General features: G+C 52.2%; 1 protein-coding gene and 1 long non-coding RNA gene across 14 annotated transcripts in view; one reads left to right on the top strand and one right to left on the bottom strand.

Annotated features, from left to right (window-relative positions):
* The window catches only part of Adgrb2 (adhesion G protein-coupled receptor B2), a 35713-nt gene extending 29003 nt beyond the window's left edge, over positions 1 to 6710 (top strand). For 6 of the 9 annotated variants that reach the window (XM_063235962.1, XM_063235960.1, XM_063235963.1 and 3 more), the window contains 7 exons: positions 1378 to 1549; positions 1738 to 1833; positions 2114 to 2153; positions 2793 to 3412; positions 5320 to 5355; positions 5636 to 5734; positions 6227 to 6710. In XM_063235962.1, coding sequence (XP_063092032.1) covers positions 1378 to 1549; positions 1738 to 1833; positions 2114 to 2153; positions 2793 to 3412; positions 5320 to 5355; positions 5636 to 5734; positions 6227 to 6412 — 1249 coding nt within the window. In that variant the 3' untranslated portion in view covers positions 6413 to 6710. The remainder of the gene's footprint in view (positions 1 to 1377; positions 1550 to 1737; positions 1834 to 2113; positions 2154 to 2792; positions 3413 to 5319; positions 5356 to 5635; positions 5735 to 6226) is intronic. The other 3 variants (XM_063235964.1, XM_063235958.1, XM_023565647.2) reach the window with 1 other exon arrangement.
* LOC106027971 (uncharacterized) lies at positions 1517 to 26951 on the bottom strand. Of its 5 annotated transcripts, XR_001201546.3 has the most exons (5): positions 15357 to 17704; positions 12305 to 12399; positions 10780 to 10883; positions 10341 to 10423; positions 1517 to 1660 (listed from the first exon to the last, which is right to left on the bottom strand). It is a non-coding gene; the product is annotated as an uncharacterized LOC106027971 (long non-coding RNA). The 5 variants fall into 5 exon arrangements; XR_010043056.1 differs by adding an exon at positions 26840 to 26951 and having other exon boundaries at positions 10341 to 12399; positions 15357 to 15463; XR_010043058.1 differs by having other exon boundaries at positions 10780 to 12399.
* Positions 26952 to 26979: the final 28 nt, after the last annotated feature.

The raw sequence follows: 26979 nt of genomic DNA, 5'->3' as shown, positions 1-26979 counted from the left end.
GAGCAGTAAAGGTCCAGCTTTATCTTGCACACCTCCAGGATCCCTAGAAGCCTCCTGCACTGTATTGCAGGTTCTGAGGAGTGGAGAGTTCCCTCTGAGTTGCATTGCCATCTGCTCCCTGTCCTGACTGCCGAACCAGCAGTTAAAATCTTGGGCTTTGGTGTTAGCCAAGCTGGGGTTGTGTCCCAGATCTTTTCTCTCTGCCCAGCTGGGCACACTCCAGTTTCCTCATCTGTAAATCGTGGTACTAGCCCCAGGCCTGTTTATGGCAGTTGTTTTGATCACAATTCAAAATAATATATGTAAAACATTCAGTGTAGGGCCTGGCGTGGAATTGGTGGCTAATCAATGGTAGCTCTTATTACTGTGATTAGACGCTCTCTTGATCTTGACTCCGCCTCCAGAGCTTCAAAGACTGCTGTGCCTGCTCCCTTTAGGGCTGCAAAGCCCTGTGCCATTCTTGGTTTTGCCTCCCTACTCAGTTCTCTGCCTTGGCCTCCCCAGCTATCTCTGACCTGTCTGGAGCTTTGCCTGACACCCCCTCCCCCCGCACACTGCATGCTGTGGGCAGAGTGGGCCAGGTGCCCAGTAGGGCAGGGCAGCTGTTCATCCCTCATGTCTGTAGCAGGAGTGCATGGGGGTGGGGGATGCAGCCTGGAGGCCAGGGCCTGTCTGCCTTTTTCCCCTGCCCTCCGTGGCAAAGGGGCTGGGATATGTAGGCTTGGCCCCAGCTCTGCTGTAACCCTTCTGTCCAGGGCTCTGAGCAGCTACTGGGAGCCAGGCAGCTTCTCCAAGAGGAGCTGGGTGGACAGCCTCTGCCTTGCCAGTTCTGGTCCTGTCTTTTCTCTAAGGATTTGTGCTCTGGCCTCCTCCACGTGCTCTGCCTGTTTAATCTTACTGTCTGGGTCTCTATCTCACACTCTCGCTATGGCTGTCATTTCTCTGTCCTTCTTTTTCTCCTTTTCTCCCAGCCTACCCAAGTAGAATCTCTAGGGATGTGGCCCTGGCCTGGGTATTTTACAAAGCTCCCCAGGTGATTCTGGGCAGACTGGGGCTGCCACTCCTCATGCCTGCATCTATTTGCCGCTGCTTCCTCCCCCTTCCTTCCCACCTTCTCTGCCTGTGTCTCCTGACGGTCCCTCTGTCTGTGACTCAGTCCCACTCTGTGTGTCCCTCCTAGTTCTCCCAGGCCCTGTTCTGACCCATAGTTCCCTGCTGTCTCTGTTCACTGTCTCTGTGGTTTTCTACTTGGGGACACTACTGAGGTCCTGGAATTTGGGGGCCCTGCCAGTCCCCAAGCCACGTGGAGGCGTAGGCTCTTGCCATGCTGTCCCCCAGAGTGTCATTCTGATAGACCCTCTGACACTCTCCCCGCAGGGCCTCATTGTGGAGCTCCTGCGTGGTGCTGCCCCTCCTGGCGCTCACCTGGATGTCTGCTGTCCTGGCCATGACAGACCGCCGCTCCGTCCTCTTCCAGGCCCTCTTTGCTGTCTTCAACTCTGCGCAGGGCTTTGTCATCACTGCTGTGCACTGCTTCCTGCGCCGAGAGGTGGGCTGGGCCTCTCCCATCCCTGCCTGGCCACTATACCGTCAGGCCTCTGGCTTCTCCACTATGTGAACCACAGGGATTGAGGACTGACCAGGCTGTATGCCAGGGTTCCTGGGGTGGGAGACATAGCCAGTGGCAGTCAGGGCTCTGCAGTGGCGTGAGGCCCAGCAGATGCCCTCTGCTCCCAGGTCCAGGATGTGGTAAAATGCCAGATGGGTGTGTGTCGGGCCGATGAGAGTGAAGACTCCCCTGACTCGTGTAAGAATGGGCAGCTGCAGATCCTGGTGAGTGAGGAGGCCCGGTTACCCCACCTACCCTAGGCCATTCAGCTTCCTGTAGCAGGGGGGTGGGGGCAGAGACCAGGTTTGATTCAGACAGTGACAGTGGGGTGGCACTGGGCAGTACTTTCCCCATTCAGTTTGCCCTCCTGCGCTGCTGGGCTGTGTTGGACAGTGTGCTTCTGGCAGCACCCCTGGAAGGCGGACTGAGCAGAGCTCAGGTCCCCCCTCCCCTGATACACTGATCTTCCCTCTGTTCACCTGCTCTCTGCCTCTCCGCCTATAGTCAGACTTTGAAAAGGATGTGGATCTGGCCTGTCAAACAGGTGAGTCTGCTGGGATGGAGCTGATAGTGGCCCCAGGGATGGGCAAGAAGGGGGCCCCATTAGAGGAGGCTGTGGGAGTCCAGCTTTGGCATCATCAGGCAGCCCTGAGTTGGGGGCCAGGCTGTGAGTGCCACTTAGTGTATACATCTGGGAAACAGCTTCTCACTCTGAGCCTCAGTTCGCACACTGCACACTCATAGAGGAGAGAATGCCATCTTCCTGGGGCAGGTGGGAGGCTGGGAGCCTGTGTGAGTGAGGGGCCAAGTACGTGGTAGGAGCCTTGGCATTCATTGGCAGTTCACTATTAGATCATTTTCACAAGTCTTACTAGAATTTCTTTTCAGTCCTGTCTCCTGGAAGTGGTACCCAGGGGGCCTTTTGATAGCCTTGGGGTAGGGTAGGTAGAGGCCTAGATGTGCAGCGGGCCACTGCGGGAGCCAAACCTTGTGTTTGCTTCCTGCTCTGCCCTGCTGTGGGCCTCTGAGCCAGTTGTCTTATCCCCTCTGTTGTGTGAGTACTCAACCAATTCTCCAGGACTCAGTTTCCCTCCCTGTCCAAGGTCAGCTTTGGTACTTGCCCAGCCTGACAAGGGGCTCTTTCTCCTCAGGACTCACCTGTCCCTTCTCTTCTTGTCCCCAGTTCTGTTCAAGGAGGTCAACACTTGCAACCCATCCACCATCACGGGCACGCTATCTCGCCTGTCCCTGGATGAGGACGAGGAGCCCAAGTCCTGCCTTGTGGGTCCTGAAGGTGGCCTCAGCTTCTCACCGCTGCCTGGGAACATCCTGGTGCCCATGGCAGCCTCGCCAGGGCTGGGCGAGCCACCCCCCCCCCAGGAGACCAACCCTGTATACATGTGTGGGGAGGGTGGCTTGCGGCAGCTGGACCTCACATGGCTGCGGCCAACCGAGCCTGGTTCCGAAGGGGACTACATGGTGCTGCCCCGGCGGACTATGAGCCTGCAGCCTGGCAGTGGGGGTGGAGGGGGTGAGGATGCCCCCAGGGCCCGGCCTGAGGGGACCCCCCGGCGGGCTGCCAAGGCACTGACCCATACTGAAGGCTACCCCAGCTTCCTGTCAGTGGAACACTCGGGCCTGGGTCTGGGCCCTGCCTATGGGTCTCTACAGAACCCCTATGGGATGACTTTCCAACCACCACCACCAACACCCAGTGCCCGCCAAGTGCCCGAGCCAGGGGAGCGCAGCCGGACCATGCCCCGCACAGTGCCTGGCTCTACCATGAAGCTGGGCTCTCTGGAGGTGAGGGGCTGCAGGGTGTGAGGAGGGAGTCTGCTTATTGTGTGTCTGAGACCATGTTTAAGTCACAGGCTGCAGTTAGGAAGAAAGGGACGGCACTCAACGTTCCCAGAGTGGCACCTTGAGCCAAAGTGACCAGGGGTGTATGTGTTACGCATTTTTCTCTTTCCTGGGGCAGGCTGCTCCAAGGAAGTCCTGGGGTGTCTGAATCCCTTGCATGGGCTTGGACTTCATGCAAAGGGGGTATATTTTGCAGTTCCTTCACTCTTGTTTTCATGCCTATTTTGGGGTGACTGGTCAGGATGAGCCCTAGTTTGGGGAAGACAGTTGTCCAGGCGTGGTACTGAATTGTTAAGGAAGCCACACAACAGGAGCCGAGCCTGGCCTTCCTCACAGCTCCAAGCTTCAGTCTGGATGTTGCTGACTGGCAGTGAGATATTGAGTAAATCACTTCCTCTGTGTGCCTCAATTTCCTTGTGTGCAAAGGGGATAACAATAGTATCTTTGTAAGAGCCTTTGAAGGATTAATTGAGTGATGAGAGGCATTTTTTTTTTCCTTTGTCTTTTTGAGACAGGGTCTCACTGTGCAGTTCAGGCTGGCCTTGAGCTCACTTTGTAGCCTACGCTAGTCTTGAACTCACAGTGATCCTCTTGCCTCAGCCTCCCGAGTGCTGGGATTACAGGAGTGAGCCACCACGCCTGGCTGAAAGGCATTTGTTTCTGCGTGGAGCAAATAGGAAGTGCTAGAAAATTGGGTGTTGCTGTCAACATCAACTCTGAAATCAGCCTCAAGCCCTAGCTGTGGCCCCTGTCTTTCTGATATATCTCCCTGCGTGGCTCTCCCCCAATGTTTTTTGTTGATGTTCTTCCTTCCCCTTGGCTGACTCCCTGCAGAGATTTACTGGGAACAAGTAGGTGGCAGTGGCCCATGGCCCATGGGTAGTGTGGTCTATAGAACATTCTAGAATTCTAGTTGGAGCAATGAAAGGAATGTGGATAAGGAAGGGGCTGGAGTCATTGCTCAGAAACCATTGGCTGCCCATGTTCATCTGTAGAAATATGCTCCTCTGAGCTGGGGGTGGCTGTGTACCTCTGTAATCCCAGGGAGGCTGAGATGGGATCATGTTGAGTTTCAGGCCAATTTGAGCAACTTAATGAGATCCTATCTCAAAAGTTAAAAGAGATGTTACAAAAAGAGCTGGGAATGTGATTTTAAAAAAGGGGGGGGGGCTGGAGATTTAGCTCAGCGACATAAGCACCTGCCTTGCAAGCAGGCAGTCGCGAGTTCGATCCCTGGTACTGATTTTAAAAAAAAGAAAAAAAGAGCTGGGAATGTAGTTCAGTGGTAGAGTACTTGCCTGCCATCATAAGGCCCTCATTCAATTCAATTGCCAGTGCCACAAAAAAAAAAAAAAAAAAAAAAAAGAAGATGAAAAAGAAAAAGGAAACCTACCCCATCTTTTGCACGAAGAAATTTAAGTTAGTGGCTAAAGGGGTCACAAGTTTAGTTTTTCTCCTAAAATGCTTCTTGAACATTTGGTGCCTGCTCCTGCTACAGATGGCAAAAACAGGAAGGCATAACAAAGACAGAAAAAACCACTGGCTTTGGAGAGGGGTGCACTCAGCGTCATGGTGGGTTTCATTCTGTGGACACCTGCCCGTGATTGGCCACTGAGGGGGGGCCAGTGTTGGGCTCCTTGTGTGGGAAGTGGCTATAAATACACAGCAGTCCGAGGGCTCAAGGATGACGCGCAGAGTTGTGTGGGTAACTGTAATGGGCAGCAGACGAGGCAGAGGCACAGTTTGGGGCAGGGAGTCACAAGTTTGTGTGGCTGGGCCCAAGCTGTTTGCAGGCCTGTGCCTGTGGTAAAATGCTTTCCTTTGCCCATTGCCTCCTTCTTGCCTCCCAGCGGAAGAAGCTGCGGTATTCAGACCTGGACTTTGAGGTGAGTGCAGTGTTTGTTAGGGGATGGAGCGTCTGTCCTTGGAGGGCCACTGCAGGGTCTGACCCCAGGATGCTGACCGACTGTGGTTTCTGTGGAATCCTCCGTGTTCCCTCCTGCCCAGGCCTGGGCTCTGGGGCCAAGAGTTTAGCTGGCTTTATCCCAGAGGGGCTGGAAATAGGGAGGTGGGCCCAGGCTGCTGAGCATTCCAGCCAGGGGCTGCAGAGATGGGTCCATGGTGCTGGCCCAAGGGAGTACTCCACTGATGTCCAGTGGCTCCTAGAAGGTGATGCACACCCGGAAACGGCACTCAGAGCTGTACCATGAACTCAACCAGAAGTTCCACACTTTCGACCGCTACCACAGCCAGTCTGCGGCCAAGGTGAGGGCTCCTTTGACTGCTGCTGCCTAAAGCTTAGGGCTTCACCTCTGACCTGTGGCCCCAGTGGCAGCAGAAGTGGTGGAGTGTACCGTGGGTGGGGAAGAGAATGGAGCACATGCAGCATGAATCCCCCTGGGCAGGAGCAGGTGGGGTGGCTGAAGGGATCCATGCCCTCCTGCCATGCCTCGGCAGCCTTAGCCTGCTTCTCCTAGGACCTCTCCACAGCACAAGCAATAGTTCTGGTCTGCACAGGCAGTGGAAAGGCGCTGTGGATTGTGAGCTGCAGACAAGACTGAGTCTCAGGGGCCGCTGAGCATGGAGGGTCAGGAGGTCCAACTCGAGCCATGCAAATCTACATTTGAACTCTACTTGCCCTGATTGCTCTGTCACTGGGCAATGCTGGCCCTCTCGGGGCATCCTATTTGTTCTGAACAGTGGATGGGTAAGAAGATACTGACCCTCCCCAACGGGTTCTTCCCGCTCCTTCCACAGGAGAAGCCCAGCCCTGGGGAGCGTCCTGGCCTGTCCCAACATCGGCGGCATCAAAGCTGGAGCACCTTCAAGTCTATGACGCTGGGCTCCCTGCCCCCCAAGCCCCGAGAACGACTGACCCTGCACCGGGCAGCAGCCTGGGAGCCCACAGAACCACCAGATGGTGACTTCCAGACAGAGGTGTGAGTGCCACGCCGGACTGCCCACTGCACAGAAATATATATCTCTCTATTTTCACACTCCACTTTGGAACTACCCAGGAGCCGGCGCCCCCTCCCCCTCCCGAGGGCTGGGCAGGAGGCACAGAGGACTCAGCCAGGCTGGGAGAGCCAGACATGGTGTGGCCTGGGGGCCAGGGCCCCCCTCCTTGTTTCCAAAGGCCCCTTAGCCATGGAGCCCCATCTTTGTCCCAGCCTGTCTGTCCCTGTCCTGGGCTGGGGAGGGGGGAGGGGAACTTTGTTGGGAATAAACTTCACTCTGTGGATTTGGCTGCTGAGCTGTTTGCTTCCTCCAGGTGAAGGCCCAGGCTTGTGGCCTGGACCGTCCCTCCATCTTCTTAGTTCATCTCACTTGGTCTCATCAGATTTGTGATGAGGTCAGACCAGCCCTGCCTGGGAGGGACTGACTGGACTGTGACCCCATCTTGCCGCTGGCTCTCGGGGTGACCCTGCATAAATTACATGCCAGTGCAGGTCGAGGTGAGAAGACTGGAATAGGACTCTTTATGACCAGCTTTGCCCTGTGACTGCCATGATTGTGGCTGTTGTTCACTGGGGCACAGGGACCACACTGCCCAGGCTGGGTTTCTGTGAGGGACAAGGGATCAGCTGTGTTCTAGGAGCTTCGCACACATGACCCTGGGTCCTTCAACAGCTTTACTGGGGGCTGTTCAGTTGCCCATTTTGTGGGTAGGAAAATGAAGTCAGAAATGGAAAGTGCCTTGCTCAAGGCCAAAGTCAGAAGCAGAGTTGAGGCTAAACTCGGGCTTGCTGAAGGTGGGCCTCTTGAGACCTGAGCTTCGAGACTGCGGGGAGCTGCAGGAGCTGGTTGTGGAGGAGCCTCAGGTGCTAGGCTGGTCAACTTCTGGTGGATGTGGGGTGTAAGAGGAGGCTGGCTTGGGACCAGAGGCCAGGGCCTGGAGACTCACTGCTGGGTTAAGTCTTACACGTGTGAGTGAGCAGACACTTGCTCAACCCTGAGTACCCAGGAAGAGGGGCAGAGGAGCCACATGTGGAAATACTTTGTGTTGTTGTGACATGGCTCTTTTAAAGTTAAATGGCGCTTGGGGCAGGGTACAGTTAGCAGTGGCCATGGGTGGTGCTGGCCTGGTCATTTAGCAAGTGGTTACCTCAGAGTCCCTCCTAGGGGTTAGGTGATGTGGGATCCCCGATGAGGGTCAAGGAAGAAGGCCCAGATGGTCAGAGTGGGGGATCAGCAGTTGATGGCCTCCTTGAGGGGGTTGGATGGGGGGTGATGGCCCCCAGAGTTCTGCAGCCCTTGATGGCCCAGGTTTCCTCTCAGTCCCATTGAATCCTGCCTGAGGTGGGGCCTGGCCACAAGCCGTGTGGGCAGAGTCCTCCAGGTCCGAGCTCCAGACGCTCAGCACTCTGGCAACTCCTCCACCTCCCTTCCCTCATTTAATTGTACAAAGCACTACCTCATCTGATGTTTGAAAACAGGAATTGTGACTCCTGCATTTTATGAGGTCAATGTGACTTTCCCAAACTTCCGGAACTTGTGACTGTCCTGGGGTGTGACTGGGAGTGGCAGAGTTTGATGCCAGCCAGTTTCAGCACAAGCTATGGGCATGTGGGGTGCTGGTCCCTGTTGGAGGATGTTCATCCCCTCCCAGTTCGCTGTGTGTGGGCTTTATTCTTTTAGGCAGGCTTCCTCATCCCCTGGGCCCACCAAGCTTCCTCTTCTCAGCTCCCATCACTCAATTTTGCCCCCAGAGGGGAAGAAACTTTCCTCTTGAATTCCAATTAGAAAAGCCCTAAGGAAGGCAGGGCTCTGATTGGCCCTAGGGCCTCTTCAGGAGACCCTGTAGAGACGAGGGGAACAGATCTGAAAAGGAGTCCGTCCTAGAAGGAGGATGATAGGTTTACACAAACAAAGGCTTGTCCTGACTATGTGCCAGCTAACCCCACATCACATCCTGGCTGGGCTCACATCTCCGAGCCTCCCCTGCCACCACTGAGTGCATTTCTTAGTCTGTTTCCCTAAGTTCCTGCCTGGACTCTGCAAGCTGGGCTGAGTTCCCATGTGTGTTCCCCTCCCTTCTGGTCCTTTCTTTCTTTGCATCTGATTCAAGGAGGAAATTGTGTCCACCTTGTTGATTCTGCTCCATTAGCAACCTCAGCTGCCAACAGGCACTTCTGACAGCTTTAAGACCCCCCACTTTAAGGTAGAGCTTTTCTCGGATAGGGCCTGTGCCCCTGGGAACCCTTGAATCCCAGTACAGACTTGCTGTGTAACAGGTAACAACCCTGTTTGACTTGTGTTTCCTTATTTGTAAAATGAATTGGCCTAATATCCCTTCCATTTGGGCTGATTTCTAACAACCTGCCATTTGTTGCCTGGGCTTGATTTTTTTTTTTATTTCCTCTTCTTTCCCTCTCCCCTTCCTTTCCCCTTTTCTCCCTCCCCTCCCCTCTCTTTCTCTTTCCCTCTCTTTTCTGTCTCTCTTTCTCCTCGCCCTTCCTTTTTTTTCCTCCAGGACAGGGAATTTGAACTTAGAGCTTTCACACTGAACTTCACCCCAGCCCCTCCCCGCTTTTTGGAGAGAGGGTCACTAAATCACCCAAAATGAGCTTGAATTTTTAATCCTTCAGCCTCCCAGGTGCTGGGGTTAGAGGTGTGCAGCACCACATCTAGTTGCCTAAGCTTCAATTTCTAACCTCATTACCCTTATTTTCTCAACTTCCACTCACCAGCCCTTCACCAGTGGACCAAGTGTGATTATTCCAAAATGTCAATCAGGCAGGGCCACTGCCCTGCTCAGAAGCCTTTTATAGCTCCTAGAATTAGTCTAGAAAACAAGATCCTAGGTGATGTTAGCCTTTCCTACCTGTCTTGGCCCATCTCTCATCTCTGAACCTGCTATGCACATTTCCTTCTGCCTACACCACCATCTGCACTGGCAAACTCTCCTTTCCAGACCTTGCTCAGGTATCCCCTCTCCATGATGCTGCTGTTCCTGAACCTCTGGCCCAGTCAGCATTCACTGGACCCCCTCAGCCCTTGGTACACACGGTCACTGACACACTAATGACACAGAGTAGCTATCCCTGTGTCCACCTGGCTCCAAGGTGTGTGCATGGAGCCAGGACACACGGAGCGGGCCTCAGCAGGCCTCTACTGAGTGAGGGGATAGCATACACAAGGCTCTTGAGCCACGGTTCCTCATCTGCCAAGGGTGGATATTGATAATCCCTATCCAGGTGTTCAGAGCATGACTTGAGATAATTCATTCGGTCTCTGTCCCCCACCCACACCCCATTTCTCTCCTGGCACATGCTAGGTAGCTGTGGATAATAGCTCAGTGGCAAAACACTTGCCTAGCATGTGGGAGGCACTAGGTTTGATCTCCAGTAAAACATCCCCCACTCTCCTCCAAAGACAAAAACAAACAAGTGAAAAAACTGGGAAACATTCTGTAGCTGTTACTGACTCCTGCAAGTTATTTCTTCCTGGGCCTCAGTGGTATCTCGGGCGCACACTTGGGACGCTGTCCAGAGTGCTGAAATGAACTTCGCTTCCTAAGAAGGAAGACAGCAAGGCCACCCAAGGTCAGCCTCTCCTTGGCTTCCAGGCTGTGTGTCCTGGAGAGCAGACTATCCTTATCTAGTTCCTAGGGGCTATCCAAAAAATACCACCTAAACTTAAATAACTTTTAAAATTTTAATAGCCATTTTTAAAATTTTTAAAAATTGAAATTTTAATAATAGATTTAACCCAATATATTAAAATTTCCCTTTTGACATATAATCAATATAAGACATTACCAAACAGTTTACATTCATTTTCGTACTAAGTCCTTGAACTCTTATATGTGTTTTGTACACATAACACGTCTCAATTCTGTCTCGCCACATTGCACATGCTCAGTACTCACCTGTGGTGGGTGGTGGCCACACTGGACAGCACAGCTCCAAGCAGAGCAAAGGTGGTTCCTATGGGCAAGTATTTCAGTGTCCTCTGAAAAAAAGGAAGCATCTCAGCATGACCTATCTCACTGTACACAGAGAGGATCCCAGAAAGTGATTTAGTGTGGTGCCAACTCAGGGGAGATCTGTATCAGTCAGCTTCCTCCCCTTGCTGAGACCCACAGTTTAAAGAAGGAAATGTTTGATTTAGCTCATCATTTTAGGAGATTCAGTCCACGGTACAAGGCTGGCTCTAAGGTACAAACCTCAAGTTGGAAGGCTGTGGTGGAGCAAAGCTTCTTATTCATGGCAGCAAGGAAGCAGAGCAGGGAAACAGTGGCAGAGAGGAACAGGCATGGGGTTAAATACAGTCACCCACACCCACCTCCAAGACCCGTCCAGACATACCCAGGGTCATGCTCAATAATCTTCTAGCCATTTCTTAATCCAATGAAGTTAACATTTCAGGAATAACAGCCACAAGGTCCCAAGTCTCCTGAAATCTAGATATTCTGGAAATACAAGTGGGCACAGAGAAAGTGTGGGGAAGTAGGAAAAGGTCCTGAGGATACCTGTGGGCTGGTCCTGGGATTGTCACAGCAGGACTAAGGAAAGGTTATATTCCCTCTCCTGTCCCTACCTCCACAACCTGTCATTTCCCTCCCACCTGCAAGCCCCAGACCCTGGGAGAAGTGAAGCAGATTGGGGCTGGCACTTGAGCACACATTAAAATTCAATTGGGTTTCGTTCACTTTCATTAGGTACAAATTAAAAGGAAATTAGGTGGTCTGGTGAGCTGAGGGAAGACCCAGGGCAGGGCAAGCTGCTGCTGACTTCAGCCTTTCTGGACTTGTTTGCCTCTGTACTTCCTCATGTCCACCTCATGCCCACCTCTGTACTTCATGGGGCTCACACTTGGGACTTTTTCCCTCAAGGGTGTTTCCCCTCAAGGGTGCCTACTCCAGAAAGACCACCCCTTCTCAGATCTTCAAGACATATGCTAAATGTCCAGTGTAAGGAAGATTCCATTGAGGGTTTTTGTAATTTAAAACTAGCAGGAAGTCAAGGGAGGGTATCAAGCTGATGATAGGATGCCTAGGTGGGTGTAAAATGGATCGAGAGATCTCCAAAGAGTGAGGGTAGCTTCAGACAGCCTAGTAAAGAGCAATGCAGGAGACGGTAGAGGAGCGCTATGGTGGAGGAAGGGTGTCTGTGTGTGCAGCGAGCAGAGCTGCCAGCCATGCTGTGGGCTTTGGTCTCACCCATCTGGATGTGTGATCATGCCATTACCTTAGAGGCAACGAAGAAGACCAGCTTTGGGGAAGACAACTGTAAATTTGGCCTTGTACGTGTTAACTTCAGTCGAAAGATTTTGAGTAGATAGTAGGTGGTTGAATACACAGGGCTGGAACTCAGGAGGGTGCTGTTAGGGTTGCTGGCAGGAAGCCAGGTTGGAGTGGGCTGTCAAGTAAGTAGAAGGTGAAGACAGGAAAGTAGTGTAGACAGCTCTTAAGGTGGAGCTTTGAAAAGGGGAGAAAAAGCCAGGACCTGCTATAGGATCTGAAAGTAAATTAGCTACAGAGAATGTCCTTACCCCTCCCCAAGATTCTACATAATGACAAACTAAAAATAACCAGCCCGCCACCCTAAAAGGCAGGGTCCTGAGATCTAGGAATGGATACCATCATGGGGATTGATTCTGCTTATATATGGGGCTGCAGGGCAGCCACAGTTCCTGAGGGGAGGCCAAGGAGAGTGTTGGGAGGTACTCAACAAATTCTGACTATAGGACTTACAGGAGGAGAGAATGCTGGACCCCCTGAGGAAGCTACCTGGTGCAAAACAAAGATGTAGGCACATTATGCTTGCACCCTGCAGTCCCCACCCTGTCCCAACATTTAAGTAGGCAAGAGTGGGACAGCCCCTCCCCTACCTCAGCCTCAGCTTCCCACCGGGCCTGCTCCAGGTTGGTATGTCCCTGGCTTCTGTGGTGGCACTGCACAACTCAGGCCATCAATCCAGGCGTCCCTAGAGTCAACCAAAAAAGTCAATATTTAATTTGGGCACCATGTTAATGCCATCGATTGTAAGCGCCCCCCTGCCACTTCCTCAGGCTCATTTGTCACTTCTCACTAACTGCATGTCTTGGGGGTAGGATGGGGTGCTGGAACCCAGTGGCAGCAGAGCTCAGCCTAAGGTTGGCTTGGGGAAACTGGCCCACATGTGAGGGAAAGAGCCCTGAGCCATCCAGCTTCCTATTCCCCTTGAACATCACTGATCTGCTTTTTCTGACTTTCCTGAGCCCCCATCTTGGGGAATGGAGGTCAACTTTTTTCCCCTCTGAGGATGTCAGGTGTATAACATAGAGGGTTGAACAGGAGCGGGAAGGATGGAGCCTATGCAATACACCACTGTAGGACAGCAGCAAGGACTGACCCGAGGACCAGAGTCCATGGGCTGTATAGGCTCAGCTTCCCTCTCCCTTGGTGCCCACCATGTGTCTCACACCTCTCAGGAGGGCCCTAAAATGAGCTCTATCTCTAGGTCCTGGAAAGGGGCTTGGGAGAAGTGTTGAGCTTAGAATCTTAGGTCTCAGGTGAGCAATGAATGGGAGGCTATAGGAGGACAGGGTCCATTCCAGGCTAGGCTGGGTCCAGTTCCATTTTATTCTCGTCAGCTCTCTGGACCAAATGGTGACTGTGTCCTTCTGGCTGACATCACATCACAGAGGGGACAACTGGGTGAACCGTTATATTTAGGAGTGGCTGACCCAATGTGCCATCTACCTTGGGACCAGCAGGGCAGCAATAACACATATACACACACATGTCAGCTGAAAGAAGAGCTTATCTAGACGTTTGTAACTGGAAATACAAAAATAACTCATTTTCCTTTCAGCCTATGTGCAAGTGTGATGAGTCATGAGATAGCACAATTTCCATTATAAATATACATGGAAAGCATTTCCTTGGGTAGGGCATCTACATGTCTTCCTCTGGCCCAGATGACCTCCACCTGGAGCTGTCTAAAGACTTGTTGGCCCAGATGGTCCCCTCTGAGCCATTAAGTCAAGCTTTGAGCCAGAAGAACCTGACTTTTCATTTGGCAATCGCTGTCTGTGCTGGACCTTGGATGAAGTCCTGACAATGTCAACATGAGGAAGACGCAGTTTTCTTTGGTTCCTTTCTTTCTCTCTTGCCAGACAGGCGCTGTGCCACTGAACTATCCCCCGGCCTGAAGACAGTTTCTAAGAAGGATACCAAGCAGAGGAGCTGGGGGAAGGGATAGATTTTCTTTCCAGGGCTTCCAACTAGTCTTTGAAGTTAAGGCTCCTCAGATGGTCCAAGAGGCCACGCATAACCTGGTCCCTGCCCACTGCTGTGACTCTCCTGTCACTCTGCCCTCACCGAGCTGCAGCTACGTGGCCTCCTGTCTGCACCTTGAACATGTCTCACGGTTTCCCAGGGTCTTTGCATTTGCTGTACGGGCTGCTTGAAAGATTTGCCTGGTTTTCTTCTTTGCTGGTTCATCTTTTGATTTTTTGCTCCAAAGCCCTCCAGAAAAGCTTTGGTTACCTCCTGCCCTCTGAATCATTTTTTTAAAAAACTCACATCATCCTAATCCCTCCATAGTATTATTTGCTCTATCTAAAATTATATCACCTATTTCCTGGTTATCATCAGTCTCCCCCACTGGTCTGTGAGCCCCTGAGGGCACAAGAGAGTCATATGCTATGATACAGATGCTGTGGCCTGACACATGACAGGAACTTAATAGATAGAAATTGCTGAATGAATGAATGAATGAGTAAATGAGGAGACACTTGTGGGGGGGACATCCAGAAAATAACTGGAGCTAAGCATTTGGGCCTCAGCACCCTGCCACAGGCAGAGTGTGTCTATCTACGCCTGGGGTGGGGAGGCCTTGCTCTTGCAGGCTTGGAAGGGGGAGCCCCATAGGACACCAGCCTCAGGGCATGCATATTGCAGAAGGCTCATTCCTTGAATATTAACTCACTGCTGGACTGGCAGCCCTGACTGTTTCTGAATTTTTCACTGTCAAGGCCAACGGCTGACTGAAGATGGGGGCTGGGAGGACTAAGAATCTACATCCAGAAGGCCACATACAATTTTGTGAGTGTCACATGCAGCTGTTTAGGCAGAGGCTTGCTCCCAAGCGGCTGTGCATGGTGCTATGTACGCAGCTGCAGCTGCATGTCTGAGCATGAACATGTTTTGTTTTCAGCAGGGCCTGTGGCACACAGAAGTTAATTAGGTTTTACATGCCATTGCTTCCAAACTGAACTGAGGGAAGGAAGGATTAAGAGACCATTGAGTTCTACTCCTCCCATTGTGCAGGCAGGAAAACTGAGGCCCAGAAAGGAGAGGATGCTTGAGGTTACAACATGAGTCCTCAGAGGAGCAGATTATAGCTTAGGGAACAGTCATTTAAGCAGAAACTGGCTTCATGCTGGACGGTGGGGACTGCCTACAGCAGAGAAGCCCATGGACTAAGAAAAGATGCTGAGAGAAGAGAAAGCCATGGGCATAAGCAGTATGCTCTAGGGCAGGAGGGCTCTCCTCTGCCTTGGGGGAGGGCATCAGGAAGCGTTAGAGAAGGAAATACCCTGAGCTTTGAAAAGTATTGAAAGCTCAGCAGACAGAGAAAGGGGAAAGGGCACTCCAGGCAGAGGGTGCCACATAAGCAAAGGCATGGAGGCATGAAACAGCCCTGCAAGTCTGGAGAACTGCAAATCGTGCATTTCTGCTGGAGAGGAGAGTGCAGGGATGGGCTACAGAGATGAGCATGTGAGGGAGGTGGGTTGTGACCCTTGTGGGCCTTGTGGGTCATGAAAGAGGTGTGGATTTTACTTTATTCCAAGGGTTATGGGGCAGCCACTGAAGCAGATTTGAATTTTAGAAGGATCTCTGTAGCTACCGTGTGGAAAAGTAAATTCGACAAATACATTCCAAACGAGTACTTACTAAGTGCCAGGCACCACGCTGCGCCCTGAGGATCCAGTTGTGAATGAGGCACGTGGGTTTCAGCTCTGTATTGGAGATGTACACAGCCAGGTGTAGCAGGTAGGAATCTTGGCAGGCAAACAGAATGCTGTTTCTGTACTATGTAAACCAACCCCAATCAGACTCACTCTAAGCCTTTTCCTATAAGTTGCAGAAAATTCCATCTCAGTCATTGCTGGGATGCTTCCTTTCTCCTCTCTAGGCTTATGCAGGACCTGCTTGTGTAGGACCTACCGGCCCCTCCTGTGCGCCTAAGAATGGAGGAGGTGCTTCCTGTCCTCGGTCACACTGGTCACACAGAGATGCCCATTGTCCTAGTCCACATGGTTCCAGGAGATTCAGTGACTGCTGCTGCCCTGCTCCCTTGTGAAACTGAAGCCAGTACCCAGAGCCTGGGCTCCAGCCTCCTTAGCTGCGTTACCACCCATCCCTGGGCTCCAGTCACCCATCAGGGGAAGAAGACCTCCCACTTCTGTCCCCTGGGCAGCTATTTCTCCTTTGTCTATCCTCCCGTCACTGGGGAACACCTAGCACAGTTGCTTCCAGAAGGTTACTTTTTCAAAAGCCAGAACGCTACACCAGACTTCAAGCAGCTTTTGTATTCAGCCCAGTGCAGTTCCCCGAGGCTGGGAAAATCAAAGGCCTTGGTTACCAGTTTGGAAGCAGGAGGGGGAAACACAGGGGAGCAAAGCAATTTCTGTCTTGATAAGTCGTCCTGTCTCTAGAGTGACTGGGCAGTTAAAAAGATCCAGGCCGCGGCTGCTCTGCAAGTATAAGTGTGCACTGGGGGCCTGTAGGACCTCAGACAGGTACCTAATTCATACCTGGGGGGCGGGAAAGACCACCTAAGGTGAAGGGTTCTTGCCAGATTGAGCTCTGAAGGCAGAGATGGCTGGGAAAGGGGTGAAAACCAAGGACTTCCCTGACCAAATGGAACGCAGAAAGCCCCTTTGAGAGTGATGCCAGCGCAGCAAGAGGTGGGGCTGGGTGGTGAAGAGACTCCTGAGTCCTGAGCCAAGGTTTGGAGGTTATCTGGACCAGGAAGAGTCACCGAAGTATTTCAGTCAAGAGGGTGACACAACCAGATTTGTATTAGAAACACCAAGATGTAAAGGATGCAGGAGGAAAACAGCAAAATCAGAGGCAGAGAGCAGTTGGCAGGTGCTTCAGAGACCCTTGGCTGGGAAGGAGAGAGGCAGGTTCCAGAGATAATCACCATAAAGGAGCGGCAGGACTTGGAGCGCAGCAGAGGAGGCCAGATGTTAGAGTGGCTCCCATTCTATCTGGGGCACATCGCGGAGATGGAATACGCTGGACGGGAGAGTGGCCTGTAGGTGCCAAAGGGACACCCAGGGAAAGGAAGGACTCCGGTGCTGGGTACCGCCTCCCTACCTCAGCACTCCGCGATTCCTAAACTTCCCACTAGATGGTGCCGGGAGAACGGGCTCCACCTCCCACTCTCCGCTCCTCACCCCTAGAGGTCTGGGCCTCAGCTTGGCCCTCTGCAAACACAGCTTCCGGAACGGCAGCATATGTGTCCAGCTGTCCTAACGCCCCACAACCGTGGCCTCAGCTCCCAGGGCTCTGTGGTAGGCACATCCGCTAGAGACTTCTGCCACGGGCCACGTATACACCTCCCCGTGCCCAAATACACAAGGCTGTTCCTGGGCCTCCAAGACTGCCTGGCTCCTGCAGTTTACAGGCTTCCAGGGGCCGCAGCGCTGGAGTCCTCTCACCCCTAAGCCCGGAAATTCTCCTCCGTGACCCTACGCAGCGGAGGTCTCCTCTCTTTCGTGTCTGCCGGAGCCCCTTGCATCTACCTACACCTCTGGATCTTGGGACAGGATGCAGGGCTGGCCAGGGCTGGGCGGAGCCACGGAGGAGGCGGAGCCCACGTGGAGTTGTTAGAGCGCCCAGACGGTGGGTGTGGCCGGAGCTGCCCCCGGCCTGGTCCGTAGAGGGCGTGGGCGGCGGCTTGGCTCTGTAGGGATCGGGGACCCTGGCAGCTCCCCAGGCTCTTCCACCCTAGCCAGTTCTGTCGGCCACCCAGCTGGCTCTGGCCTGGCGTCTCCTAGGCAGACATATGGATCATCCGGAGGCCGCTTGCCCCACTTAACAGAGGTCGTTTCTCTGGGGGCAGTACCCAGCTCTCTGGAACCACCAAGACTTTTGGGCAGGAGGATGACATCCCAGTGCCCAGTGCTTCTGTCTTTTTCTATTTTAGACGTACAGCTGGAGGGACTAGGGCTCGAGTCCCAAGAGAGAGGAGCTATTCAAGCCTTTGCGCCCACACGGGGCCCCCTTCCCTGCAGCTTTGCGCTGGAGCCCAGAGCCAGTTCTAAAAATAGGCAGACGCTCGGAAGGCGCGGGTCAGGGAGCCTGCGTCACGCGCCGGGAGCGCCTTCCCCGCTCCCCCACGGTCGCTAAGGCTGCCCTGATGGGCCAGGCATCACTCAGAGCCTCTTGGCCCGACTCTGCGCCGTTGGCCCAGCCGTGCTTGCCTCCCAGGCAGGGGGAGCAGTAGCAGCCACAGCCGGGAAAGATTAGGAGTTCCTTGACCTGATTTATTTGGTTGTTTTTGTGTCTGGAGATGGTGTTCCCGCCCTGCGGGACGGTCATGTCTGCACCTGCCCATCTCTGCTGCCCAAGCTCACCAGGCTTTTGGGTAGGGAATCTGGGCTCGGACAAAAAGTCCTGACTGGGATTTTAGAAGTTCTATAGACAACACTCAACACAGATAACAAAACCAAATTCCAAATGGGAAGGGGACCCAGCATAGGACAGTGTGCTGTCTCTTAGCAAGCAGGCCCCTTGCTTAACTTCTTTCAGAGGACCTGTTCCCTCCCATAAAGTGCCCAGGTTGAGGCTGACACCCAGGTATGGCTCATTCATCCATAAAAAGGAAATAGTTACACATGCTTTACATTGTCTGGATGATTACAATAACTTTTTTCAAGAAACAGAGGCAGCACATTGAGAGTTACACCTAGTTCAGTCCCAGCTAGAAAATTAGTTACTGTCTCTGGCAGCTTTTTTTCCTCCTTCCCAGTACAGAGGAGGATTGATGGGCTGGTGTGGTGAGCTCCTTGAAAGAAGGAAACAGAGGGGCTGGGGATTTAGCTCAGCAGCATAAGCACCTGCCTTGCAAGCAGGCAGTCGTGAGTTCGATCCCTGGTACCGATAAAAACGAAAAGAAAAAAAAAAGAAGAAGGTAACAGAAGGGTCCAGCTAAGGTGACATGGGACACTTGGACAGATTTGGGACACCTGGTAAACTGTGAGACCTGCGTGGGGAAGGAAGGGTGGCATCCTGGGCTTCACATAGATCTGGCACCTCATACCACTCTCCAGAGTGATGAGAAGTCATGTTTGAGCCATTATGGGTTTAAGACTCTCAGACTTGGGGAGTGGAAGAGGCTCAAGAGTCCCCAAGTTCAGCCTTTCCCAGTGGTCAAGGGTAGGGAGCCACCTAAAGCCAAATGCATAGAGGCAGACTCTGTCCTCAAACCCAAGTCTCTAGTCCTAGGCTCTTACTGCCTTCTACAGGAAGGGTGTTTCACTCACACACAACAGCTTTAGGTCTTTTTTGAATGGTCAAGGCTGATGGATGCACCAGTTGGTTTTATTTCTTTGCATACTATTATTTAGATCCCTTTTTAGAAAAAAAAACTATTATGTGTCAGAAATATCACTGACCTCTTAAGCTACATGAAATCAGAAATATGAATAATGAAATGAGGGGAGGTAAGGGGAAACAGAGATGAGGATGGGTGTGAGATTCGGGCTAGAGTCTTTGGTAAATTACCAACCATCTCAAATACTAATATTAAGAATAATCAACATCTTTAAGCATTTACTATGGGCTTTTTTAGTAAAGCATTGTTCCGTATAATCTTCAAAAAATTTTTATGTGATTAATCATTATTATTATCACCCATTACAGATAGGGAAATGATGTCTCAGAGAGGTGGAAGATCAGAGAACAAAGCCAGGAAGCAGCAGAGCCAGGCCCAGACTCTCTCTCTCTCTGACCTTCAGCTCTGTGTTCCGCCTCAGTGAAAAGTTGGGTTTGCACCCTGGATGTTCTCCTCCCCCTCCCCACTCCTGCAATCCTGTCTGGCTAAGCAAGTTGTCAGGCCTCTCCAGCCCAGCCTTGGGCACTGCTTGGGAGGAGGTGGGGCTGAGCAGCAGCCAAAGCTTCTCCCCACACAGAGATTCCAGGATTTGAAGAATTTACAAGTCCAACTGTCTGAGGCTCTTGCATGCTAAGAAAGAATCAGGAAGTCCTTGGCTGCTCCCACTTCCCTGCGCCTAATCTGGATACTCCTTGATTTGCATCTCAGGGAAGGGATCTGTCCTCAGAAGGAGCTGGGCCCCCTCTTCCATATTCATGCGACAAGGATTTAGAAAGCACCTAGGTTCTGTCTCAGGCTCCTGGAAACATAGTAGCTGAAGCAGGGCCTTCTGTGCCGTGGGTTACCCTAAATGGGAAGGGAAGGTGAGAGCAATCTCAAAGCTACATGCTTGGGGAGAGAGAGGAGGAGAAGGAAGTGAGCCAACAGATTGTGCGTATTGCGGTGGTGAGGGTTACACACACGTGCTTTGTGGGTCTGGAATAGCTGGCATTTATGGAGTTTCGGGAGCCACACTCAGCACTTTGCATGTATCCTTACACTAACCCTCACTGCGTCCTTGTGAGGTAGGGATAATTCCATTTCACCAACAAGGAAGCCGAGCCTCTCTGCAGAACAGGGGTAATTTGTCAAAAGTACACAGCTTGCAAATAGTAGAAGCAGGATTCAAACTCAATAGCCACTGTTCTGAGCTCTCATTTGATCATTTTGTTTGGTTGCTTTTTGAGACAGGGTCTCACTATGTACTCCATGCTGGCCTTGAACTCAGGACAATCCTCTTGCCTCAGCCTCTGGAGTGCTGGGATTACAGGCATGTGCCAACATACCTGGCTACCTCACTTTTGTAGGTCAGTGGTGGGGGACTTATGGCATGCACTGCAGCTGGCATGCAGAGCCCTCTCTGTCAGGACACACTCCAGCAGCTGAGCACTGGATAATGGCTGGGTTTTCTAAACTAAAACCTATTGCAGTGTTGGTGCTTTGTGATAAATAAGTGCGTTTTGGGGTGCAGTTTGGGCACTCAGTCTCTATAAGGTTCACCTAACCTATATACACGTGAATAAATTAAGGTCCAGAGAGTCCTTGGGGCAGGCTTAAGGTCACACAGCAGAGCAAGATAGACCTAAGTTGATGCTTGGTTAAGGGTACACAAACTATGTCACAAAGATCTTGGGAGATCAACACTGGCTTGTAAAGTTTGGGATTCTTAGGAGTGGACAGGCCTGGAGGAAATTTGGGAGTCAAGCCAGCCTGAGTGTCCTCCATGCCTGCCTCAACTATACTCCAAGAGGCCCCATGCTAAGAGGCAGAGGCCCCTGGATATACCCGGGCAGATGTTGACTACATTTCAATGACCCTCCTGTGCTAGTAGGTGTTCTCTCTGCTCTGCTTGACACAGGCCTGGGGAGATGGCCAAGAAACAGAAAAGAAGTCTCTGCCCTCTGGGAATTCTTTCCGTCTGGGCCAGGAACCGTTACCTAGGTTCTGATAGAGATGAGCAGGAGCATTCATGGTTTCAGCACCATGAGAGGGGTTCCCCTTTATGATCATCAGCTGAGTAATAGACACAGCTGTTCTCTGTGTTTTCAAAGGAGGAGTTAAGTGGTATCCCCAAGCTGCAGAGTTGGCAAGGGCTGGTGGCAGGATTTGAACTTGGTTACAGGCAATCTAACATTGTGCTCACTGCAAGGTTTTCAAATGGCTGCCCTGGATTAGCATCATCTGGAAATTTGTTCAAAATGTGAGCTCTAGGGATTCAGAAGCTCCAGACATGGGCCTGATCCAATTTGCAATCTCCTGCTTTCCTGCCTCACAGCACTCAAAGATTGTGGGTGACCTAACTGTTTGAGATCATGGGCCCAGGGGTTGGGTTCGAGGTCACACAGCAGTTCAGGGCTCTGCTGCTGGCTTGTGACACTGAGACTTAAATCTTGAACCCTTGGTGTTGTGGTGAAATGGAGGCCATAATGGTGCCCTGCCTCCTAGAAGAGTTGCTAGGATAAATGGGACAAGTGGGTCCTACTGGACAGATGAGAAAGGAGGCCCAGAGGGAAAAAGGACTTGCTCAGGCACCTGCCTCCTGGGCTCTTTCACAGACCGCACTCTGCCTTGTGGGACTGGTTCAAATCCGGGCTCCGTCTGAATCCTTTCCGCCTATCTCCTCATCCCTTGCATAGGAATGGTAACAATGCCTCGGCCTCCATGGCTGTCCTGAGATTAAATAGAGTTTCTCTATGGACGGTACAGACCAGCACTTTAAAAGTGCTGCTGCTGTTATTAAAGGTAGATCCAGAATCAAAATCTGGTGTCCTGAGTTTTCTAATGACTTCCACCTATGGTCAGAGTGTGATTAAGAGTTTAAAGGACGTCAAGGAACGAGGGGATCCTGTGGGCAGAAGCTCCCCTGACACACGGCAGGACTTCTCCTCCATACTACTGACATTTGGAGCCAGACAGTTCTTTATTGGGAGGACTATTCTGCCACTGTAGGATGCTTAGCAGCATCCCTGACCTCTGCCCTGTCGATGCCGGTGACATTCTCCTCTCCTATAGTGACAATCAATAATGTTCCTTTACTGAGAATCACAGTGGGGGAGTCATCAAGCAAGATGCTTTCAGGTACTTTAGTGCCAGGCAAAGTGAGTCAATCTGGGATCCCTTAGGGTACAATGGGGACTGAGGGCTGGAGTCACATAGTAAGTAGAGGCTAAGAATTTTGTGCCTGCCATCTCACCAGAGGTCCCTTAGAACAGGTGGGCAGAGGCCACAGAGGAACTCAGCTGGGGCATAGGGCACCTAGCATCTATTCCTTCCCAAATGCCCACCTGTACTGGCCACTTTCATGTCCACAGCTGTGGTCATCAGGGTCTGGGCTTCCCTCTCCAAAAGCTCCAGGCTGGTGAAGCCTAGGCATGTGCCCATCATGTGAGCGACCTGAAGACCTACCCCTTCCTGACCCTGAGTGGGGATGAATATCGACAGGATCCAGGGTGTAAGCGAGGAGCCTGAAATGGCTCTGATTAGCAGAGAGGGGTGCTGGCCCTCCCACTGGGAACATAAAGCTGCCAGCTAGAGGTGAAAGATGGGTCTCTCTGATCTAGTGAGTGGACAGCCATAGAGATGTGGTGGTAGCACTGATTAGCATGGGAATGGGGATGAAAAACAGGCACAGAGAGAGACAGAAAGACAGAGAGAGAGAGATGGGAGATGAAGACCAGGCTTAGAAACAGAGGCATGGGCAGATGGAGATAGAGAAAAATAGCATAGAGAGGAGATACAGTAAAAAGAGACAGATACAGAAGCAGAGAGACAGGGCATGAAAATCAGAGGTAAGGATGGGTGACAGTGACATAAAGACACAGAAAGTTTGGGGAGAAGTTCGAGACAGAGACCAGAGCCACAAAGATGGAGATGCAGATTTGGAGACAGGGATCCCAAAACAGAAGAAAACAGGAGTCAACCACAGAGACAAAGGCAAGAGGGAGCCAAAGAGTGGGACAGAGTCATGGAGGAGGAGGAGGAGGAAAGAGACCTAGGGAAGCCAGACATGGTGGCACACACCTGCAATCCCAGCACTCAGGAGGCTGAGGCAGGAGGATCATTGTGAGTTTGAGACCAGTCTGGGATATAAAGTGAGCTCAAGACCAGCCTGAATGGCACAGTGAGACCCGAGAGAGAGACCTAGGGAATCAGAATTTTCCTCTGCTCTAAGGGGAGAGGAAAGAGATGAAAGAGACCCAGGTCCTCCAGTCTCAGTCTCTCTTTTAGGATGCAGAAGCTGCACGTGTAGGTCTATGCATGCGTGTCTGCATGCACGCACCTTCTCATGTATGCCAGGGTTGTGCTTCCTGTGGCTATAGTCTGTGTCTGGGTGCCTGGGCAGGGCTCACATATCTTTATCTACTCATTCACTTTTGGTAACTGGGGGTACCAGGTCAGCAGCAGGGCAAAAGTAACAGTGGGCCAGGTCACTCAGAAAGGCAAAGCGTAAACACACACTGGGGAGCCATGTGATAGAGCATGACTGAAGTTCCTCTGCATCTAGAGGTCCGGGTAGGCCACTGTGAGCATCTAGCATAGGAGGGGAGCCCTAGATGGCAAAGAACCAGGCTGGGAAATGCAAGAGGAACACGCTTGCAGGTGGAGGGAAGAGCAGATTGCAAAGACCCGAGGGGAGGCCAGCCAAGTGCATTCAGGGCTGAGAAGCAGGGAAGTAGGGGCCCAGTTTGGGGGGTGAGACCAGATCATGAAGGACTTGATAAGGAGAGGGAAAGATCTGGGTTTCATTCTATGCAGCACGAGAACTGGAAACCAAGTAAGAGAGGTCAGGAGGTTCTCCCCAGCTGCTGGGCTGGAGTGGAGGGGCCGTAGGCTCTGAGCAGTGGACAGAGCAGTCAGACCTCTTGGAAGGGTCACAGAAAAAGATGATGGTGGCTTGGACAAGAGTGGTGGCAGGGAGATTGGGAGAAATAGAAAGATGTGGCCTGTATTTTAGTGGTAGGGGTGACAGGATTGGATGGGGCTGTGGAGAAAAGGAAGAAGCCAGGCTTAGGTTTTCTTTCTTTTTTTTTGGTACCAGGGGTCAAACTCACGACTGCCCTCTTGCAAGGCAGGCACTTATGCCGCTGAGCTAAATCCCCAGCCAGGCTTAGGTTTTCAGACTTATGGGATGAGTGGATTACAGTGGCTTGGGTAGAATGAGGAAGGAAGACAGAGAGAAGCAGATCTGTGAAGAGCAAAGAGTAAGTCATCATGCATGAAATGGCTGTACGTGTGCACACACAACTGCGTGCACTTATGCCAGGGCCTAAGTGTGCACTTGAGCATGTAGAGGGTCAGGACTACTGTGCAAGCTTAAGACATGCAAACCACCTCTGCTTGGATGCAGAGTCAAAGCCCTACACTGGCTTTTTATCTTCCCCAAGCTCCCTACCATATGTGGATTCCTGGTGGCAAGCTGGGGAAATGGGAGTACCCTTAAGCATTGTCAACATCTGGGCATATTACCCCAGATCCAGGAGGCATTGGTAGCCCCACCCAGCAGCGGCAGGCAGGCTCCAGGGCAGCTGGTGGCGATTAGCAGTGTTGATTACCTCGTGGTGATGCCATCTGGGGTGAGGGCACAGAGCCCAGCCCCATGGGATACCCTACTTGCCGGCTTGCAGGGCTTTCTGGGGCTGACTGCATGTGAATGTGTCAGTATGGCTGCATATATGTTTATGTGTATGTGTGTCAGTGAGTACACATCTGAGTATTTCTGTGGGCACTGAGTCCATGTGGTCACCTGTATCTGTGTATACACATGTATGTGCCAGAGGTCTGTCTGCATCTCTATGTAATTAAGCCTGTATGTACATGTCTGTGTCTCTAGGTCTGTTTTTGTGCATATTCACATGTGTGAATATGCATGTGCCTGTGTGTGCACATTTAAGTAAACGCAATGTTCTACATAAGCATTCTGAGAACTGAGCACCTGTCTCTGGTTATGTTTAGGAATATATTACTGTGGAGTCCTATATATATTACTGGGCTCTGACATGTGTCCTGTGTGTAGGAGGAGATATGCGCTGTGTGTACATGCATGTCTGCATAAGTGCCCACAGACGCATGTGGTATGTGCACAGCCAAATGCTGTGAGAGAACATATGTGGCTGTGTGCACATATATGTCAGGGACAGGAAAGGACATGGGCACATTTCTGTCTATGATGATAGATTCAGGTGGAGGGCATGTCCCAGGCTTGGTTGCTGCTGTAAGCACCCTGAACCCCCCCCTTCTCAGCTTCCTATGTCCTTAGCTGTGGCTATTCTGGCCCAGCCACCCCTGCTTGGGGCACATGTGGGGAAAGGGTAGGAGGAGCCAAGATGGCACAGTGGGTGAGCCATGGATCTGTTCCACTGCCGCCTAGCTATGTGATGCTGGGGAGGTTGTACTGTGACTGTGCTCCAGGTTTCCCATCCACAAGGCACGGATAAACATAGAATTCTGCCTCCCTGGGTTGCTGGAAAGATCCAAGGAGTCAGCAGAGGGAGAATTCTTAGATTGGAGCCTAACCGCTTGGTGTTCCCTGTTGGCTCACGCGCCGGCCCTGCTTAGTACACTAGGGGCAGACTGGGCCTGTGCCCGCCCACCCCTCACTCCCGAGCCTCCGAGAGCCCCGCCCCCTGCACTTCCCGCCCGCTGCTGAGCTCAGCGCTTCCCAGGCTCCACCGCTGCAGCGGCTGCCACATCACATCTGGGCCTGGCTCCTCAAAGGGACCACAGCGGGGCGCCTCTGCGGCTACTTGGGGTTTCCACTGACTCAGCGCCTCTGGGTTTGCAGGCGGGAAATCCCAGGCCTGGCTTCCCCTGCCTGGGTTAGAAGGGGCCACACGGCTACAGTTACACCGTGTTTAATAGGATGCCCCCCACACCCACCCAGATCAAGGGACTTCAGTTGACCTCATCCCTTCTCACTCATGGTCCACTTCTCTGTGGTTTCTCTACTTCGGTGCCAAGGCATTTGCTGCTACAGAGCGGGGTGAGGAGGACCCTTGAGGGGCTGGCCTTGGCCGACCTCCCTTTCCTCAATGGAAGTGGAAGTGTTACTTTTTCCTTCCTCCTCTGGAGCCTAACCTCTCATTCAATTCCAGTTCCTTTTGGTTCCTTGGATATAAGGCCTGGCTGACTCCCAGGCTCATCCCCTACCCCACCTGCTCCCTTGCCAGGGATCACAACAATAATGAAAATAACAGCAAATAGTGCTGCCCTTTTGTGCCAGGCCATGTCTAAGCACTTTCACAGACATTTAACCCGTTTTCTTTAGCAGTACCAGGCAGACACTACCATTAGCCCATCTCACAGATGAGCAAGATGAGTTCCAGGTAAGTGACACATGAAGTCACAAAGCCTGAGCAGGAAGCGGGATCTGAGTTCTGATCTCATGGAGTAAAAAAGAACAAGGAACTGGCTGGCTCCACTTCTCTGGGAATGAGACCAGAGCAGAAGAAGTTAATTTGGGGATGTGGGGATAGAGGGGAGCACTGCAGACAGACAGAAGGAAAGACTAGGAATGTTAGACCCAAGAACTGGAAAAAGCTGACCACTGGGACTTGGGTGGCAGCCACATCGTGGGGTTCAACAGTCTTGGGAGGAGGGTCTCCACTCCTACCCCAGCCTTCTGGGGACCCAGCCAAAGAAGAAGGAGGAGGATCAGAGGAGGCCTTTCCAACTCCAGGCTGGCTCTTAAAACCTCGCCTACCCCTCCCACAGGAGCCCCTTTCCTGGGCATCTTGGGGCACGCAGAATCCCGCCTGCTTGCTGGCTGGCTCACCTGGCAAGGGAAGTAGGCGGGGCGGGCTCAGGCACCCAGCCAGGCCAGGAGTGGGGCTGTGCATCTGTAGGTCCTGCAGCCAGCAGCCCCTGCCGCCTCCGCTGCCGCCGCCACCACCGCTGCGGTGGCCGGAGCCCCTC

The sequence above is a fragment of the Cavia porcellus genome, unplaced genomic scaffold (genome assembly GCF_034190915.1).
Source record: "Cavia porcellus strain 051 isolate PalLab524CR breed Dunkin Hartley unplaced genomic scaffold, mCavPor4.1 scaffold_25, whole genome shotgun sequence".
Classification (NCBI taxonomy): domain Eukaryota; kingdom Metazoa; phylum Chordata; class Mammalia; order Rodentia; family Caviidae; genus Cavia; species Cavia porcellus.
The sequence above is the reverse complement of the archived record's forward strand: the minus strand, read 5'-3'. Positions and strand labels throughout refer to the sequence as shown.